The sequence below is a fragment of the Peromyscus maniculatus genome, chromosome 3, assembly GCF_049852395.1.
Source record: "Peromyscus maniculatus bairdii isolate BWxNUB_F1_BW_parent chromosome 3, HU_Pman_BW_mat_3.1, whole genome shotgun sequence".
NCBI classification, from domain to species: Eukaryota; Metazoa; Chordata; class Mammalia; order Rodentia; family Cricetidae; genus Peromyscus; species Peromyscus maniculatus.
The window spans coordinates 125,999,501-126,014,579 of record NC_134854.1 but is presented as its reverse complement, the minus strand read 5'-3'; the positions used below and the strand labels follow the sequence as shown (position 1 = coordinate 126,014,579).

The 15,079-nt window shown below is 38.9% G+C and overlaps 1 protein-coding gene across 11 annotated transcripts in view; it reads right to left on the bottom strand.

Moving 5' to 3' along the window:
• Chl1 (cell adhesion molecule L1 like) overlaps positions 1 to 15,079 on the bottom strand; it is a 208,306-nt gene that overhangs the window by 45,595 nt on the left and 147,632 nt on the right. For all 11 annotated transcript variants that reach the window (XM_042273729.2, XM_042273728.2, XM_006994360.4 and 8 more), the window contains 3 exons: positions 13,212 to 13,332; positions 7,697 to 7,881; positions 6 to 137 (listed from right to left, as the gene is read on the bottom strand). In XM_042273729.2, the coding sequence (XP_042129663.2) occupies positions 6 to 137; positions 7,697 to 7,881; positions 13,212 to 13,332 (438 nt within the window). The remainder of the gene's footprint in view (positions 1 to 5; positions 138 to 7,696; positions 7,882 to 13,211; positions 13,333 to 15,079) is intronic.

Sequence of the window (15,079 nt, the reverse complement as noted above, 5' to 3'; positions counted from 1 at the left end):
CTCACTTTCAATTGGGAAGCCATTGACTTTCCATTTGATTGTGGGTTGAGGTTCTCCTTCCGCTTCACACAACAAGATGCCGTTGCTCCCCGTGCTGTACACTGCACTCTGAGGTTTCTTTTTCCAGCGTGGAGGCTCTGAACACAAAACAAAGAGATTTTCAGAAAGTGTATCCATAGCAAAAGATTCCATCTCTGAAACAGGCCTGCATCATTTCTACCATTTACCAGCAGAGGGCAGACACCACAAAGTATTCCATAGCAACTCCTTTGGTTAGGTTCTGCAAAGTAAGGTGGACGTACTGTGTGTGTGTGTATATAAATCAACATACTAAAAATACACAGCCGCTTTAGCTACTCAAGTATACATTTCACTAACGGAAGCATGAGGGAGGACTAAGCAGATGGTGACTCATTTAGGGATGGCTACTGTTTCTACTCAAGCTGCAACAAAGTAGCTGGAAATGTTGATATGCAAGAAATAGACTTGAAGAGCTTTTTAAATAACAGTCAAATCTGCAAAATCTTGTTCCTTGATTATTGACTGTAGCATTTACATATCCTATCTATACCAATTTCCATAACTTATCAAATTGGAAAACATAATTTTCAAGAGATGTTCTCCTTGCAATGGGTCAGGGAGGGAACCCGAGAAGAACATTTGATTTTTTTTTTTTTTTGCTTTTGAAACAAGCAGGAAAAACAGAAATAAATGATCTCTATCTTTTTATACATAAAACTTCAAATGTGTAACTCTAATTGGAGTATTAGAACAAAGCAAGACAAGTTCTTCAGTTTAAACATTACTGTCATACTTTGTCAACATCAGAGTAGCACTATGTCAACAGTGAATACAAGACTTGAGGTGAGCATGGATATTATTACTACTACTACTACTACTACTACTACTACTACTACTACTACTACTACTATTGGTGTTCTGCCTGTATATATGCTATTATCAGTTTCTTGGATGCCTGGTGCCTGTAGAGGCATCATACCCCCCCTTAGCTGGAGTTACAGACAGTTGTAAGCTACCATGTTGATGCAGGGACCTAAACTGGGGACCTATGAAAGAAAAGCCAGTGCTCTTAACCACAGAACCATTGCTCCAGACCTACTTGCATGGTTGATGATTATTCTCAGAAGTAGTTTAATAAAACTTTGAAGTAGTAATTCCCATCAACTTTAGCTTAGTCATTTTCCTCCGAAAACTATGGATTTCTGTCTTGATTCAATGAGGAAAATTTTTTAAAGATATGTACATGTATACAGAGAAAATATCTTTTAAATGGTTTTAGTAAAGGAAGGAAAGTATATTATACAGGAAAAAATCCAAATTCATCAAAAAGAAACCACACACACACACACACACACACACACACACACACACACACACACGTAATTCTGGCTTCTGGCAAGTCTCTGTAAGCAAGAGACATGCCTTTAGAGTCTTCTACAAGATGTGGGCTCAGTTGTTAATTTTGATGTTAAACACCTGTGTTTAACAGACTAATCTAAAAATATTGAGGTACTTAGCATAAAGTACAATGGTCTAAATTAGAACTGTAGATCACTTTCTGAAGGGAAGAGTGCCTTTATGACATTATTATTTTAATTATTTATTTTTATTTGTATGTGGGATGTTTGTGTCCTTTCCTTTTAAACATCCCCTCCCCATCTTCCTTTTTTTTTTCATTTTTCTTTATTAAGAAATTTTCTACTCACTCCACATGCTATCCACAGATCCCCCCTCCTCCCTCCTCCCACCCCCAGACCTCTTTCCCAAGCCACCCCGCAACCCCACATCCCCCAAATCGAAGTCTCCCATGGGGAGTCAGCAGAGCCCAGCACACTGAGCCTAGGCAGGCCCAAGCCCCTTTCCACTGCACCAAGACTGTGCAAGGTGTCACATCACAGTCACCGGATCCCAGAAGCCTGCCCATAGACCAGCAACAGATCCTGATCTCCCTGCCTTGGTGCCCCCACACAGTTTGAGCCAAACAACGGTCTTCCGTGTCCAGAGGACCTAGTCCAGTCCCATGGGGGCTCCACAGCCACCAGTCCACAGTTCATGGGCTTCCACTAGTGTGGCTAGTCATCTCTGCACATCCTCCCATCATGATCTCGATGTCCCTCGCCTGCAATATCTCTCCTCTCTCTCATCAATTGGATTCCCGGAGCTCAGTCTGGTGCCTTGCCATGGATCTCTGTATCTGCCTCCATCTGTCACTGGACAAAGGCTCTATGATGACAGCTAGGTTATTTGCTAGGCTGGTCACCAGAGTAGACTGGTCCAGGCACCCTCTGGACCACTGCCAGCAGACCAAGGTGGCGTCAACCTTGAGAGGGCTGATCTCCAAAATATATAAAGAACTCAAAAAGCTATACATCAAAATATTGAACAATCCAATTTAAAAATGGGCTACTGAGCTTAACAGAATTCTCAGCAGAAGAATCTGAAATGGCTGACAGGCATTTAAGGAATTGCTCAACATACTTAGTCATCAGGGAAATGCAAATCAAAACAACTCTGAGATACCATCTTACACCTGTCAGAATGGCTAAGATCAAAAACACTGAAGACAGCTTATGTTGGAGAGGATGTGGAGAAAGGGGCCCACTTGGTCTTCTTATATAACCATAACAAAATTCAACTTGTAAAAGTTACAGTGAAAGCCCAATGAACATGCAAACCATTGTGTTCATAAGTAGGTACTATGACTTCTCCTTTCCAAGTGTGTAAAAATAATGATCCTCTCATGAAAATATTCTTTCATTCCCCTTGTATAATAAAAATCAATTTTTCAATCACTATCAGCCCAAGAATTGCATTAACCTTTGTGTGTATGTAAAGATATATTACTGTTAGGATCAAATGAAGAAGTGAGGTATCACTTCATCTAACCTTTGACCCTATGGAAATAATATTGAGCTTTGGAGAATTCATCTATTTTTTTTCAGGGTTATCAGTGAAAGAATCCTCATTTCCTGTCCCTGCCACTCTACAGATCTCAGAACAGAGCCTTTGGGGAATGAACAGAAAGATGTAAAGGTGTGGAGGCTGTTCCTTACCCACTGACATTTTACAAAAGAAACTAGGAATCAAGGAAAGTTCAGTTGTCCAGCTGAGTCTTTGCATTGAGTCTTTTCATTTCCAGCATCCCCCACCCCCATATCTATCAACTGACTCATGAGGTCTCAAACATTTGAGAGTTGGTTAGAATCATCATTATACATCAGCCTGGCCCTTCTTCCTAGGCTTTAAGAACTCTCCCACATTTCTGTAGATGCTTCTTTCCCTTTTTTCCCCCCTTAAGCTTCTGATTCTAACATTGATATTGACATGAAACTTGAAAGAGACTTAAAACTTGGCTATGACTTCATTACATTCAGCCCAGGCTGAGACTCTCACTGTTGACTTCATTAATTGAATATTCAGTAGTTCAATACTGAAGTCTGCACTGAGTGTCCTTAGATTAGTGATCTCTGGAGATCCAGGGTTGAAGCCTGTTGTTTTATTTCTTCCTGGTTTGGCACACTGGCTCAGAATAGATGTATAGCATAGCTTTTATACAGAACTTTATAAATATCTAAAAACTTCAGTGGAAAAGACATTAAAAAAAACAAACCTAAAGCATCTTGGATGGAAAATAATACATGCTGTCTGGTCATTCTCTTTCTTACAACATAAATTTAATGAACATATTGTTTAACTGATACTTGGCTCACAAAAGACATTATTGTCAGCCTGTGGACAGTAGCTTGATGAGAAACTCAGGGTGGCTGAGATGCAAGGCCACAAAGTCAGCAGAAGTTTAGGGAAACTCACATCACACATCTGTGTGATGGGTAAGATCTAGTCAAGGAGATTACAGAGAGACTAAAGATAAAGGAAATGATGGGGAAACCGGAAAGTGTAGAAGAAGCCACAGGGTCCCATTCTTTTATCTGCATGCTTAAGGTATGTGGTAGCTGATAAAAAGTTCATCCAAATTTTGTATGTTCATGGACTCTGGACTGACAGCTGGGGAACCTGCACAGGACTGAACTAGGCCCTCTGAATGTAGGTGAAGTTATGTGGCTTGGGTAATTTGTGGGGCTCCTGGCAGTGTGACCAGGATTAATCTCTAGTGCACGAACTGGCTTTTTGGAGCCCATTCCCTATGGAGGGATAGCTTGCTCAGCCTTGATGCAGTGGGGATGGACTTGCTCCTGCCTCAACTTGACATGCCAGACTTTGTTGACTCCCCATGGGAGGCCATACCTACTCTGAGGAGTGGATGGGGGGTGGGGTAGAGGTGAGGTATGGGGGAGGGGGAGGAGAGGAGGTAGGGGGAACTGTGGTTGGTATGTAGGATGAAAAAAAAAAGTTCACCCAATTAGTCATAATGGTCAGCAAAATGCAAGATGATAAATTCAATTTATGCTGTCCCACACAGAGATGTCAGTGCATGAATTCTGACTTAATAAGAATGCTAATAATGTTTATCAAGAGACCAAAACCCAAGCACAACTGGAAATTTGATATCTGTGAAACATGTAACAAAGTAGACATTTTCTTAGTAAAACATTGTTTTTAATCACAGGTGTCTACTTAGTATTTGTATTCTTGATTTTTGTGAGACAATGTCTCATGTATAGCAGGTAGGCCTCTGTTTGGTATGTAGCTAAGGATGACCTTTAACTGTGGATTCTCTTGCCTCCACCTCCCATGTGCTAGGAATACAGGAAGGCACCACCAGACCCAGTTTATGTGTGCTAGGGATTGAACCAGGGGCTTTGTATTCATTAGGTAAGCATTCTACCAACTTCTTAGGAAAAAAAGTTATTAATTCAAAACAAGCTATTGTCCATGGTATCAATGATTGGACTGAATTTCAGTTCATGGCATCCTTTAGGTACCGCAGGGTACTATGGATAGAATTAAGGATTGCATAGATGTGCAAAAATGATTGATATTATATTTCTAAAATTCAGCAACCTGAAATGATTCCAAAGTGGACAATATTCAATTTTTTGGTGAGGTATTTTCTTTTACATTATCAGTTTAATTGTGATTGATATTCTGATGTCTGGAATTTTGTTTTATGTGACATTCGTATGTATCTGTTTTCTTTATTATTATGATTTGAGTGTGTGTCCACACCACAGTGTACCTGTGGCAGATAACTTTATAGGGTCACTTCTCTACTTTCATCTTTATGTAGATTCCAGAGATCGAATTCAGGTTTGCTGCAAGCCCCTTTACCCACTGGGCCATTTCACTGGTCCTTACTATACCTCTTAGTACTGCATATATAATAATCCATATTGTAGGTGCCCAGAAAATATGGTTACATCTAATTAAGACATCACATCTGGTTTTCTCATGCAAAATAAGGCATTTGACTTGCAATCTGGTCACATATTTAGGCTGCTGTAGTTTAAAGTATAAGCTCATGAAATTTGAGTTTCAGAATAGGGAAGAAAATTACAAACAGCAAAGAAAACAAACTATGCTTCTGCATAGCCACACAAGATATTTTCATAATGGACTAGACATGGTAATACTGTTTTTCCCCCATATGACTGATTTAATTTGGGTTTCTAAATGAAAGAATGAAAAGAAAGAGAAAGACATAGGAGACAAAAGAAAATGTAACAAAGATGAACTCATCTCTCTTGATGATTAGTAAATTTTAGTTACTGTTTTCTCATTTTAGGGAGGAAAACACTTCTTGAATGTATTTCTTGAAGACAGTCCACTGTTCCCTTGCAGGTGTAAGGAGAAGCTGAAACATGCTTCTAAGTGTACCCTTAGCATTTTCTCACAAAAGAGAAATGATAAAAACAATATTTACACCTCCGCATCACTAATGCCTGTTTTACAAATAGTAAAGATAATTTGTTCAAGGAACCTATATCCCTTTGGAATCCTATAGTCAACATTTTAAGTTGTATAATTAATTTTACTTGTATAATATTTTTTGCAACATTTGCAATTCTTTTGAAAGCTTTGGTCTTAATAGTCAAGAAAACCGAGGCCAGATTGTTAAAATATTCAGCTACCGTAGCAACGCAGCAGCCATCTGGAAGGATTTCTAACAGTCAGCAACTCGGAGTAGAAGCGGCTAATAATTATGTATGTCTGGTTTGAAAGAGAGGGGGGGGGAGACAGAGAGAGAGAGAGAGAGAGAGAGAGAGAGAGAGAGAGAGAGAGAGAGAGAGAGAGCGCCTGAGTTGGGCTAGGAGCTAGAGAAAATATCCCCACCACAAGATATAGCCAACATTATATACAAGTATCAGATAATGTCTAAAATTAGAGACATGTCTTTCATACTTTTTCTCTGAGTGTCTTTTTGAATAATTTATTGTTGGAGGAATCCATTATTATTGCCAGATATTGATATTAAAGTCTAACACTGAGTTCTCTCCAAATAGGTTTTGCTTTGTTGAACCAAAGAAAATTAATTGCCCTTTGTTTATTTTCTGTTCTCACCTTAACTAAGAAAATAGTATAGAAGGGGTTGGGAAATTGTGTTAGTCCAAACAGAAGCATGACTCAGTCAATTACTGTAACATTTACTTGTGAGTAAAATTTGTGCCTTGTTTCTTTTCTTTTCCAGTAATTATGGAGGAAATGCCATTACTGAAGTGCCCTTTGCACAAACTGAAGCTTTAAAAGATGAACTTTATCAGAATATTAAAGGAGACCCTATAGCTCCTGTTCAGGAACCGATAGCCTGGGAGGGATGATTCTCTTCCATAGTTAAGGCAACAGAGCACTAAGTAAGTACAAATGTACTATGTAGAGACTACTCCCTTCTTCTGATTGACACAGATAAGTAAACCACAGAGAGAAAGACTAGGTGTGACTCAACCCACGGGAAGCAGTCTGTGTCAATCAAATCCCAACAGGATCAGGCAACCTCCGCACCTGCACTACAGGCACAGCTCTGATTTCTAATTCTGTGGCTGCTACTTCACGAGAGTGATGTCATCATCACCTACTTATTCTTAATTACAACAAATGACAGAAAATCTTAATTGTTCAAAAAAAAAAAACAGTTCAGTTTGTATGGGCAGGAGATGAAAGTCATGTATTTTGGTACCATTTGATAAAAAATAATATTTGTACCACATTTCTCTCCTCATAGTTCACTGTAAGAAACATACTGAATGCAGGGTACAGAACAAAAATGCTGGAGTAAGATAATCCATCTGACTCCATCATTTCTTTGACAAAGAACCTGAGGAATAGAAAAATGAAGCCCAGTGATCATGGACAAAGGAGCTGAGTGACAAGATGAGGAGGCACTCCAAACCTCCTTCCAGGGTCCTTGCAATAATGTTTAATTTAATGATCATGACCTCATTTATGAGCATCATGCGTACGTTATAATAAAAATCACTTCATGCAATAAAACCTTACTGGAGGGTAGGTTTAATGACTATTTAAACAGACGCTGGAAATGGTGTATGTTCAACCCCTAACATGCGCTCTCGTCTTGACATTTGTGCCTTCCATATGGTTTGGGGAAATAAATTACAAGCCTGATTAATTAAGTATAGTGTTACTCAGTGACCACACTACACCCAAAACACTAAACTAATGATCAACTTTGACACATACACTGTTGAAGCAAAGGTCTGTGAATTGTATACACTTATTTTTCTCTTTGAAGCATAAATTTAAATCTTAATGGGGAACATACCTTGTACTATGATATGAAAATCATGACTGGCTTTTCCCAACAAATTGTTAGCTGTACAGCGATAATTTCCTTTGTCATGGTAGGAGATATTTTCTATCTTCAACGTCTTTCCATGATTTTCTTTTGTTTCTCTTCCCTTTGGTAATTCACTACCCAGTTTGCTCCACTCAATCTGTGGAGTTGGTCTGCAAAAAGTATGATGAATACATAGATAAATAAATACCAACCACAAACAATCCCTCATGGAACATCTATTACCATGTTGCCTTACATAGTCATTGAGTTTTAGCAGCCTTAACAATGGACACATCACCATGGGAAGCATAGTGTTGAACAAGCATATTTCATCAGGAGCTCCTTTAATGGTCTACTCCCTAGGAATCTTGTCCCCTCTATTAAGTGAGCTAACTTCACAAGAGTGCAAGATCAATGAAGCTGGATGCAAGATGAATAACTGAAGTCCAAATAAATAATATTACAAGATGTTTCTCAACTGTGAAATTCTCCCTATGGTCAGGGATCAACAGATCCCCTTCCCTGTGTGAGTTTCAACAACACGACACAGTAGTCTCCAACAGCCAGCAGAGGAAAACCACAATTTCCGTTGAATCCTAATGAAGCCAATTTTGGCTAAAGTGGCCTGGGAATGGAGCCAAGTATGTGGGCTGGACGTAGGAGCAGTTCTTTCATTCTAGGCAGCTTGGAGCTCCCAGCATAGACCTTGCTTTCCTGCTCTGTTGGGAGCAGAGGGAAGAAGACTCCTGTTCCTACTCAGAATCTCCCTAATTTAATTCAGGAGCATGAGAGAGATGGGCACACAAGATCAAAATGAACAAAAGCCAAACAAAAGGCAGGGCTAATACCTTTTTTCAACTTGCAATGAAGGAAAACAGGAGCATGAGCCAAGCCAAATGGTTTGTGGAAAAATCTCTTCTAAAAATGAGGGTGAAAAAATGACATCCTATGACACTTGACTTTATAATGTCACTGATAACCAACTCTAAGTGGGCATAACTTTGCTTTTTCCTCCTACAAGATTGGAAAACACGTAATTCTGTTATTTACCATATTCCTGGTTACTAGTTACTATTCTGAGAACTATCTGAGAGTGAGCTATCTTACTGTTATAATTTTGCCAGTGTCAAATTCAAGCTTCAAGAAGCTAATTAAATAACACATTGATTCAAAACTTAACATTTTCCTTAGTTGTTTCTATTTGATTTCTGCTTTTCAAAGGAATCCATCCTTCCTAACATATGCTTGTGGTCAAACTATCCATCGGGAACCAACTAAATAATTTTCAAGATTTATTTATTATAATTTTATGCTTATGAGTGTTTTGTCTGCATGCATATATGTGCAATACATGCACATCTGGTGCCAATGGGGGCCAAATAAGGCTTTAGGTCCCCTAGAAGTGGAGTTACAGATGATTGTGAATGACCATGTGAGTTCTGGGAACTGAATCAGGTCATCTGTAAGTGATCTTAACTACTGAACTATTTTCTCTAGCCCCAATAATTAAATTATTGTCTCAAATTGTTTATTTCAGTTATTTCAAAATACCTATTCATAAAGAAAATGGATAAAATAGCTCAATTATTAGGAAATACTATATTGAAGTTAAAGATGAGGTCTTTTTACAAACATCTGTTATTTTCTCTCAAGGCCAAAGGAATTAACCTCACAGATTTGAAACAACAACCTGCTTTTTGACCAAGCCCAGAGTACATGGCAGACTTCCTCAGGAAATGATCATTGCAGACAGATAGACACATGTGGGAGTATATTGATTAGCTGTTGAATTCTAGAGAACATGCCACCAAGCAGTACTTGGAGTCCAAGTTTCCTACCTGCTTGCCTTTTATACCGTCTGTCAAAATGGCAATCTGCCAAGTGACAGGCTGCCCTGGACCTTAGTTCCTCCCAAACAGATTTTTATGAGTCTGTGCTTTAGCAATGCATCTTGCTTTCCTCAAATTCTTCTTTTACTTCTGGTCTTGAAAACAATCATTCATCTAACACTCTTCACTCCATATAATCAAATTAAATGATTTTAAATTAGAGAAACCTGACATCACAAGTAGGGGTAGATTATACACCTAGAAGATTTCCTACTGTATTCTCCACAGTCCTGTTTTGTTTGCTTGCTTGCTTTATTTTTAAGGAGCACTTACTAACAGACCCTGAACAAGGATGGTTGAGGGAAAATGTGTTATTTAATGCTTTTTTTTGCACACCAACATACATTATTTTATAACTTCAAATATTTATGCCAGTTCTTATGTGGGTAACTTTTCTTCTGATTCTTGATTAAAAATGTAGGATTCACAGATATCATATGTGCTTAAATTCATGATGAGTCTCTTCTTATTTCACACAGTATGAATGTGAATTATTAAAGCACCACCATCTCCCCACTGACAATAAGATGGCAGGAATGTAAACACCTCATGAGAGTCAAAATATCATTTAACTCTTCCCCATCTCCAGGAATCTATAATCGCTAAGCTTTCCAACTTATGTATCTCTCTGGAAGCTTCCCTGACATAATTAATATCAACATTTGTGTGTGTGTACGTGTGTGTGTGTGTGTGTGTGTGTGTGTGTGTGTGTGTGTGTATACATGTGTGTATGTGTGTGATACATGTGGCAGTGTGCTTACAAGTGCATAAGAGTGTCTGGTGTCCTGCTCTACCACTTGTCACCTTCTTCCTCCCACTGCTAGGGTCACAGGTTTCCAGCCATGTCTGACTTTTCAAGTGAGTGCTGAGAACGCAAACTCAGGTTCTCATGCGTGCACAGAAAGCGTTCTTAACTAACAGCACAGATGTTTTTATTATCATTATTTTCTTAAATGTGTACTTTATGTAACCGCCTCAGAGCAGATGCAGTGCTCCTGTTTCCTTTGTATAAACCGAAAGGGTTTATTTGGTTAAAATACGTTGGTGTTTGTTATGCGTAGAGGAGCTTAAGGTTTGGGTGCCCAAAGGCTTGAATGAGCCAGGTTCCAGTAGCTTGTAATAGCGCTTTTCTTCAGTATGAGCTCTGTGGGCTTCATTTGCCTAACCTGCAAGTGGAAATGATTACAGTCAGGGAATGTTGGGAGACAACATGAGTCCTGGATGTACAGGGCAAAATACTACTGCAATGGTCAGTGATTTTTTACTTCTGTTACTCTAGAATGCGTGTGATTTTAAACTTCCTCGATATATATATGACAGCCTTCAAAAACCTTTTTTGACAGTATTGCCTCCATTTAAAGGAAGACCAAAGAGAATAGTCCAACTCAAACCAATTAGGAGGGGGGAAAACCCCTTCTTATGAAAGAGTATCAGGAATCTTCACGTTACAAAGGCAAACATTTCTTATGATGTCCATTTTCTTCTTTTGTGTGCATTCCCAACACTATAGTCTCTACAAGGCACATGTTTTTGTTTGTTTGTTTGTTTGTTTTGGTGTGTGTGTGTGTGTGTGTGTGTGTGTGTGTGTGTGTGTGTGTGTGTGTTTTGTAAGAGGAGGATGATCTGAACAGATGCCAACCACCTCGGAAAGTAAATGACAGTGTTAGCAGGGGATGAGGGGAAAGAGTCGCTAACAGGTTTGCCTCACCCTCAGAGTTAGCCTAACCAGAGACAAAGCCTGAAAGAATTTAATTTCTACCACACTATAAACACATGCTGATGCCAGGTGGTTAGCCAAAAGTTCCAAAAGTTACAGCAGATGGGAAGGCTTTGACCTTCTCACATAGAGACAGACCAGGGCTAGAGAGAAGGCTTAGCCGGTAGGAGCACTTTGTCCTGGTGGACGACCTGGTTTTAATTCCCAGCATCCATGTAGTGGTTCACAACCTCTGACACTCTGCTGCCTTTTCTTGCCTCTGTGGGCACTGCACACATGCACACTGCCCACAGACATACCTATAGTCAAAGTACTCATGCACATAAAATAAGAGTAAATCTTAAACACACACACACACACACAGATACCAAACTTTCTCCATAGAGGTCATGGGACAACATATTGAAATAATTTATCACTTAACGCTGGTGATTTAAGGCTGATTAGTAACCTGGCTGGAGGGACCTGTTGAAAGTTTAGAAGTTGTACAATAATTAAAATCATTCCTTTACTTCACAATCTAACTTCAAACAGGTCACTCAGACTTTTCACTGAATTATAAACAAAGGTGGATTTTACTTTTAATAACTAATTAATGTAACACAATTTAAGACATTTCAAATCCTAGTTGATTAAAGAGACTCTCATTACTTGCACTATGATCAAATCTCAAATTAATAAACTGGAAGATGAAATGCCTTTCTCCACAGCATTCCCAATGGGAGACCATTAAGTCAGTGGAAATACTTGTAGAACAGGTGAACTCATATGACCATGGCTTCAGTCACATAAATGTACAGTAGTTGCTCAGCTAAGGCAACAATTTTAGGAGATGACAACATGTCAACCCTTAGGGCTTTGGTGGAAGAGCTGAAACAGGGCAGTGATCTTGGAGATATGAGGAAGTGTTAGTCAACCAGTTTTGATGTCCCCTAAATTTCATGATCTGGACCTGCTTTTGCAGAAAACACAGAAGAGGAAATGAAAATAAATAGAGGCCTTTGGAAATTAAAAAAAGAGAGTAATGTAATGGGCTGGTACAAATGAAGAGATTCTAATAAGACTATAAAACCAATGAAACAATGGACCCCAAAGAAATGAGAATTTCTCCAGGAATCTCAAGCTGGGAGGAGGAAAAGAGGCAGCCAGAGGGGGAACTTCTCTCCCCTGAGAAGAAATTTCACATAGTTCTAACAACTTGTCATCCTACATTACAGTATGAGATTGAAGTAAAGACAATGTTTGATGAGTCAGCAGTATGTGGGACCACACCTTGCTGGGGTTTCTTCAATGTGCACATCCTTAGATCTCTATTTAAACTTGACTCTCACTTCAGGATCGGAAGACAGACCCAGGTGGGATTTCCAGATCCTTTTATATCTCTTCAAAATATGGGCACATTGATTTAATCTTCTTTTCTGTTTTTCTCTATTAATTTGACTCTTTTAATCAGCCTATTGGGGATGGGCAGCTGGACATGGCTTGGGGCACAGGTTGTGACCCTCTCTAAGTACTATAACAGTGGAGCTAGCGCCCTATAAACCAGGGTCCGACAAGAGAATAGAGAAAAAAGAAAATGCACAGCTTAAGGGCTTAAGGACAGATGGAGTGTCTACTAATGCACATGCTCCGAGGACAGCACTTAGAATATTTACTTCACTAAGGTTTTCCCTGATCCCTGAATTCCACAATAAAAAGAGATACTGATAAGTCAATTTCAGTTGTAGCCTGAAGTCTGCATAAGAAAGCACAAATTAGTTTCTCCAGTGAAACAGGAAGAGGGTTTCTATTTTTAAAAAGAGTAGGTTAAGAACATGCATGTAGCAAAAGTCTTGATTTTGTGGTCTTTAAAATACTGTATGGGAGAAGGCTGGGCAGAGGCCAGGGTACTCACAGGCCTTCCGCAAAACATTCAAGCAACAGGGTTTCCCCTTTGAGGACAGTCATTGTGGATGCACTACCACTCTCAGCAGGAGGCAACAGAAGTTTGGGTTTCCTTTGTTTGATTGAATTTGCTGGAAAAGAAACAGGAGGAGTCAATTCCCTCTCGAATAAAGATAGTAAACATTCTATGGTGCTAGATTGTTCTTAAAAATGACTTCACATCGTTTTATGTTACATCTTCGTGTGCTGCTTCCTAAACAGATTCTCTTGTGCAAGACATGCATCCAAGGAACCAGGTGTCTTTCAGTTTCTTTACCAACTTTTATAAATGTCACAATGTATACCACAATGTTCTTTTTCAGAAAGTGAAGATTCATGACAACTTCTTGAAGACACCCTCAAGTTAACCGATAGTCTGACTTTGTACTCTATAGTTTGACCATACCTTGTTATTTTTTTCATTGATGAAAACGTCTTTTTTTCCTTTTTTAATTATTTTATTTTACAATATAATTTAATTTTACATATCAACCACGGATTCCTTTGTTCTCCCCCCTCCCTGCCCCCTCCTCTTCCCCCCAGCCCACACCCCATTCCCATCTCCTCCAGGGCAAAGACTCCCCCAAGGATTGAGATCAACCTGGTAGATTCAGTCCAGGCAGGTCCAGTCCTCTCCTCCCAGGCTGAGCCCAGTGCCCCTGTATAAGCCCCAGGTTCCAAACAGCCGACTCATGCACTGAGCACAGGACCTGGTACCACTGCCTGGATGCCTCCCAAACAGATCAAGCCAATCAACTGTCTCACCTATTCAGAGGGCCTGATCTAGTTGGGGGCCCCTCAGCCATTGGTTCAGAGTTCATGTGTTTCTATTCATTTGGCTATTTGTCCCTGTGCATACCTTGTTATTTTTGATGATTATGTATGTTTATTTAATTTATTGATCTAAGTATTGGATAGTATACCTTCTAAAAACACAGCTTCCTGGGGAACTTTATTGAGAATTCAGACTGGGGAAACTTACAGTAAACACAAGGCATCTATGAATTTATTTAGCGTCAGAAAATTCTTTGTAGTCTTAGACCCCCAAGGATACACTGTTTTAGGACATGATTCATAGTAAGTCTCCCCACTAAGTAGAGACTGGGAAGCTTCATTTCTCCTTTTCTTAGTATTTTTAAAATATAATGGCAAATTAAGACACTTCATTCACGCTACACTTTGATATCATTTCCAAATATGAACATAAATTGTTTTTACAACCATTGCCAAGATGACTTTATCATTTGTGGAAAGACAATGAATACTGATCTACTCTCAGAAGAAAAATGTGTAAGATATAGGAAACCATGTGCAGTCTGCTTTGCATTTCCTTGCATGTATTTATATATTAGAAATGACTTTTGAATTTATACTATATGCAATGTTCTTCTTTGTGCTCGAAGAGTATATATACATGTATTATATGTAGAAGATTATATGTATATATACATATATGTATATAAATTTATATGTATTACTAATCTCAAAGAAAATGATGCTGGGGATGAGTCAGCACACATGAAATGGCACCCAAAGAGGAGCCTTATCCACTTCTGATGACATTATCAGTATACTAGAAATCTAAGTGAAGCCTCTAGTTTAACATCATATAAGGGGTATTTATTTCATTCATATATGGGTTATAGTGTAGCAAACAAGTTGACTACTTAAAAGGTTTCATAGACAAGAGAATTGGAGACTGCACACATATATATGTATATGTATATATATATGCATTGAAAACTGCATTCTTTTACAGAGTTAGAATACACAGTGATTTATCAATTGTTCTGATAAGTCTTGCAAGTAAAATTAATTCACTTAACTTTCCTAAACCCA